Consider the following 5,732-nt stretch of genomic DNA (forward strand, 5'->3'; position numbering starts at 1 on the left):
TACCCCCCCCAGTCCACTGAACGGTCAGACTAAAGGGGGGGGGAGAGTCAAGAACTTGGGATACCATGATCTCCATGATGCTTTATTTCACACACATCTCTTGGAATGAACTCTAAACTGCACCTCTCTCCCCTCCCTCCTCCCTTAATTTTTTTAACCCTACCTGGTCTGCGGCAGCGGGACCCCCCCCTTCTCCGGGCGCACTTATGTAGACTTAGGAAGCAAAGTCTTTCTTAGGCGTAAGTGCGCTTCATCCATGGCAATCAGAGACAATCTGAGCCCGTTCCTGCCCCACCACCCCCCTATCCTCCGCTGCTGAATCACGCTTGGACCACAGACTGCTGCCCAGCTTGATTGGGCAACGTTATGGTGTGGCGTGTGTAGGGAATGTCACTTTGGTTTATTTAACGTTGCCAATATAACCATGCTGGACCTTAAAACCATGTGATATCTCATATGGGTTTTCAGCTCTTTTTTCACTAACTGTAAATAAATTGAATTCTGTTTCGTGCTGTATATTATTGAGTCTCTTTATTTGAAGGTGACATTCATACACCAATATAACAAACAAACAACACCACAACTGTTTGTATTATCAAATGATGATTATTGAGTCCTGCAGTTACTGTGCTTGACTAATCTACTGTGAGACCGTTACGAGCAGTAGGTGGTAGCCCTGTCCACCTCACCAGGTGTTCCAGTGCCGTTTTGGTATCTGCCCTGAACCTTCAACTTCGGCAACATAGTCCACCCTCACAGCCGGGTGGAAGTATCGACCTAGGTGTACGACCAGCACAATGGATGGCGGACCGCCGGGAGGTCACACGGCACACCATCTGAACGCAATGTACGTCAACGCTGGCGGATGGCCTGGCGTCGGCCCGCCAAAGCCCCGGGCCACGGCCTATAACCACACACACCGTGTCCTCTGTCATACCTTGGGAGGGACAAAGAATGCCTGTTTGGAGAAAGAGCTTCTTAATTTATATTGTTATGCATGCTAAAACAGACGTTAACCAGCTGATTAACGGACAGAAAAACGAGTTTAAGCGATTTTATACTGCTCAAAACCAGACCCTTGAAGCCCGTTATGCCATATTCCTATGGCCTAACGTCCTAGATCATTTTAATGTTCCAGAAAGTGCAATATAGATATTAGTGATTAAATTCTTAAAATATCAGAATCTATTTACAATAATCATTCGACTTAAATTTTTGTCTTAATCCTACTGATCAAATCAAGATATCGTGGTACTCCTAGTATCATTTCAATATCAGTTTCATTTGGACAGACAGACAGGTGCACAGCACACAACAGTGCAAACAACTACACTTAAATAGTAGTGACTGGATGATGGAAGAACATGGAAGAAGTATAATCAGATGAAAAGCCTGTGAGCTGTTACCTCCACCTAGCTCCGCCCCCTCGCTCCCCTCCTCTACCCTTAACTGGATTGATCTGTAATCAGTACTGATCTGCAGCTTCCGGACTACTGACCCAGCTCATTGAATCTGAGGACGCTCGTAGATCTCTTCACCTCTAGAAATATTGTCTCATTTATATATATGTAGACTGTACATATCACTGCTACACATAGATATACAAAACAGTTTGTTCTGATTCTTTTACACTGAAATAACGTCTGGAGGTCTTAACACTCGCCACACTTCAGGAAGTCCGAGGTTTCTGAGAGCGCTGTCAGCCAATCAGAACTAAGGATTTTTGCCTTTCTGGTTCACCAAAATTGGATCCATATTAGTTTATTTTAAAATCCAACTAAAAGCTCCCTGCACCAAACTCCCTCTTAAGAAATATCACATTTTAACATATCTCCTAACGTGTTCGTAACAACACCTAACTCTAGAAACACGAGCTAAAGGCCGTCATATTGTCCACAGTCTGACGTCAATACAGGGACAAATATCACTCCATAAAGATACAGTGATTACTGATCAATATCATCCATAAAGATACAGTGTATACCGATCAATATATCCATACAGATACAGCGTATCTGATCAATATGGGGCTGTTACCCGAACCCTGTCAGCTGAGTCTTTGGTTTCAGAAAATCATGAATCTGTTTCTGTGAGCTGCGATTGCTCTTGCCCGACACCGCCACGCCACTACTGATGCGTTCACCCAACCTCAGAACATAACAAGCTGCGATGACATCAGTATGACATCATCAGCTAAGAGCTGCAGATAAACCCAGAGGAGCGATCTGATCTGATCAGGACGTGGTTCTGGGAATCTTACCTCGTGGATGTTTCTCTACGCTCTGGCTCTTTGACTTTAATGTCTAAGGTCAATTATAAAACATGAGAAAAAACATTCAGTTCAAAACTTTATTTGAACACACAGATGAACAGTTGCAGTGCATAAAGGTTTATACAGACTAACAAGTAACTTGTCAATAACTGGATGGAACTAATGCTCCATTTATTGTCATTATATGATTCCATTCTATGAATCATAGATCTGTGAAAAACTATTAGCTGATCACTTAATAAGCGAACTTAAATCCTAAATCTTGCTCGTTTACGCTCACTTGTGTCGTTTCATTAGGCAAAATATATTAATATAGAATCAAATTATGTTGAAATAACTAAAATGTCTACTGATTTGGACCGATCATAGTTAATCAGTATGACACCCAGATTACAAGTGACGTCTAATATAAAGGCTTACTAAGGTATGGATCTATAAAGGTATTAAATACAGAGGTGCATATAAATGCTATATAACAGATAGTGTCATAATAAAGCTTACTATATTATACAAGAGCTCATATTAAATCATAATAATACAGAGTGTACCAAATTAGTGAGTTTCTGTTTGATGAGGAGACGGATGATGGGATGAGTTGTCTTGTGCGTTTTATTTCATGTAATGAATATTAACAACCAGCCTGAGGACACACACACACACACACAACTCTAATTAGACTAACATGAGTCACCAGCCACATATGTTCCAGCTCCCACAGGACTGTTGCTTTTCTAATTGGTGGGTGGGGTATCGTCTACTTGGGTGAGATTTACTGCTGAGGGGCTGATTGATTGATGATGTGCTGGTTGCTCTGATAAACAGTTAACACTCTGGTGTAGGCACTGCAGGGAAATAACCAAGCGAACGCCCAACCACGCAGACACTGACCAGTCCACTTTAATACAACCAGTCCACTTTATTAATAACCAACTCTCTGTTATTTTTCCATAACATTTCATCTCTAAGACAGGAGAACCGGTTTGGTTGATTTTACTTATCACCTGTGTTTGTTGTGGTTGTGTTGCTGTGTGTGCTGTGTCTTCACCCAGAGACAGAGTGTGGTGCAGTCCAGCTGTTCTGCTTTGTTACAGCTTTTGTCGTAGAAGCTCTCCGTCTCCACGTGTCAGTCCAAACACCATACGACATCCGCTCTCCCGAAATGATTTATACAGCTGACACACCACACACATCATAAAACGGTACACACAGAACACAACACACAGACACACACACACAGACACACACACACACACTATCACAGACAATACTAAATAATAAATAAAATAATAAATTCTATTTGAGGATGAAGATGAGGATGAAGATGTGTTTCTGCTGATATTAAATGTATAAAAACAGCTGTTTGCATCTTCTTTCTGATCAGTAATCCATTACTGATCTGATGTAATGGATTACTGGTGTAATCACATCGGGCTCCTGTGAGAGGACGGTACCAGCAGTGGCCCCGAGATAAAGACTGTGGTTACGGTCAGAACAAGCGTGGAGGGTCATGTGAGGAGTGGGCGGGGCCCTGCAGACAGCAGGGGCTGATGGGATTGACTCCCAGTGGAGGGAACAGCGAGCTCATTTACATACTCCGCCCCTCATTAGCATATTAACGACCTCCCAGTGGAGGCCGCTCCGTTAGCATTAATGCTAATGTGTGTGTGTGTGGACAGCTGGGTCCTGCTCTCTGATTGGCTGCTGTGACAGGTCAGTTATTGATGAGGTCACACTCAGTGTGAGCAGATGGGTCGAGACAATGAGCGTTTACCCACTCTTCATCTTCATCTTCATCTTCATCCTCCTCACCTTCAGCCCGCTGCCTCCATCGGTTCTATCTACTATAGATACTGTTTGTGTTTACATACAGATTGTTTGTGTTTACATACAGATTGTTTGTGTTTTCTTTACCTTGAATAATAAAATAAATGTTTATGGTTTTATTTTGGTAGAGCTGCTCTGAATGAGCCTTCAGGGCTTCCTTCCCCTCCTGCACTGTAACTACTGTTGTCTCTGTTTGTATTTTACTGAATTATTGTGAAAAAAACAATAGTAAATTACACTGTTATTAGACCAACAGTCTAACATTAGTCTGACCTAATATTAATAAATATAACAACTGTGAACATCTGTTGTGTTGTCTTCTGCCGTTCACTGGTCCCTCTGGGCCACCGTACAATCAGTCCTTCTCTCGTGGTCCCTGGATCACACACTTTTCCATCATCAGACATTGTACAACTCTCTTCAAATCCACCAGACTCCATTTATAAAAGCAGTCATTTTAGCTGACAGAGCACAGAGCTGTTGCTGTACCGCTGCCTCCGTCAGTCCGTCTCTTTGTGTCATTGTGTGACTTTGGTGTTTGAACACGTTTGTTCGGATCAGAACTAACATTAGTCGCTGCAGATGGAGGCAGCCGGAGACCAGAAACTTCCTGTGTTCACTGAGCTTAAATCACTGTTTTTATTAAAGGAGTCTGGTGGCTTTGGAGTCAGCACAGATGGATTATAAACATAGTGCACATTGAACAGGTGTGACCTACCTGCAGACCGCAGCAGCCCACTGCGTTCATGATGGAGGCGTTGTGGATGACTCTGTACGGTATCCCAGAATTCACTGCTCTCAGGACCAGGTCACTGTGGGTGGTGGCTCTGCAGGAAGACACAGAATAGAAACATTTGAGCTGAATGTAGGGCGAGTGGCGATGAAGAGCAGTCTGTGGAAACCCTGTGACTGAATGACAGAGCGGCGTGCAGATGCTGAGGTCACAGACGAGGTTAAACCAAAGCGGGATGAAAAACAGATTCACCGTTTTTAGTGTTTAGTGGCACAAAAAAAGAACCAGCTTCTCTTTTCATGTAAACTGTAAAAGCAACATTCACATGAACAAAAGTCAACAGAGTTTCAGTTTCTGAGAGCGGCGGCTGCTCGCGCTCTGTCATTACCGCCCGCTGGAATCTGGTGGTTCTGCTCTGAGAGGAGCTCTGTGTGCCACAGCTGTGGGATCAATATCCAGTCCTGATACGTGGACAACGTGACTCACCCGAACGGGTCGCCCACCACCAGGAACGCCACATCGGTCACATCAGCATCCTTCAGGATCTCATCAGCCCCCTGTTCAACGAGGTCTCTGTCAGCCAGGATGAGCTCCTTCCCATAATACTCCTCCTGAGGACGACAAACAACAGTTAGTGAATGCAGCAGCATATATACTGATATATCTGTGTGTATTTATGTTCAACTGAAAGAAGAATCATTCTCTCAAGAAACATTACGGACAAAATGAAAAGATGACTTCAGTTCAATATTTCTGTTAAATGTGTGTTTGTTCTTTGTAGTATGATGTATGTATGTACGCTCCCTGGTGGGGGGGGGGTACAAATATCGATTCATCAATCCCAATTCAATATCGGTTAATTAAATCCTCTGAATCAATTCAAGCCCCTGGCCAGTGGGGGCG

The 5,732-nt window shown here is 43.4% G+C and overlaps 1 protein-coding gene across 1 annotated transcript; it reads right to left on the reverse strand.

Moving 5' to 3' along the window:
* Window positions 1–2,037: 2,037 nt before the first annotated feature.
* On the reverse strand, window positions 2,038–5,479 carry dph5 (diphthamide biosynthesis 5; the record flags this gene model as incomplete). Its single annotated transcript, XM_035677352.1, has 4 exons — window positions 5,316–5,479; window positions 4,815–4,923; window positions 2,261–2,303; window positions 2,038–2,164 (listed from the first exon to the last, which is right to left on the reverse strand). Coding segments are annotated over exons 1-4 (443 nt in total), but the record flags the coding sequence as incomplete, so codon positions are not given.
* Window positions 5,480–5,732: the final 253 nt, after the last annotated feature.

Source organism: Morone saxatilis, unplaced genomic scaffold, assembly GCF_004916995.1.
Source record: "Morone saxatilis isolate NCDOM2014 unplaced genomic scaffold, NCSU_SB_2.0 Contig515, whole genome shotgun sequence".
Classification (NCBI taxonomy): domain Eukaryota; kingdom Metazoa; phylum Chordata; class Actinopteri; family Moronidae; genus Morone; species Morone saxatilis.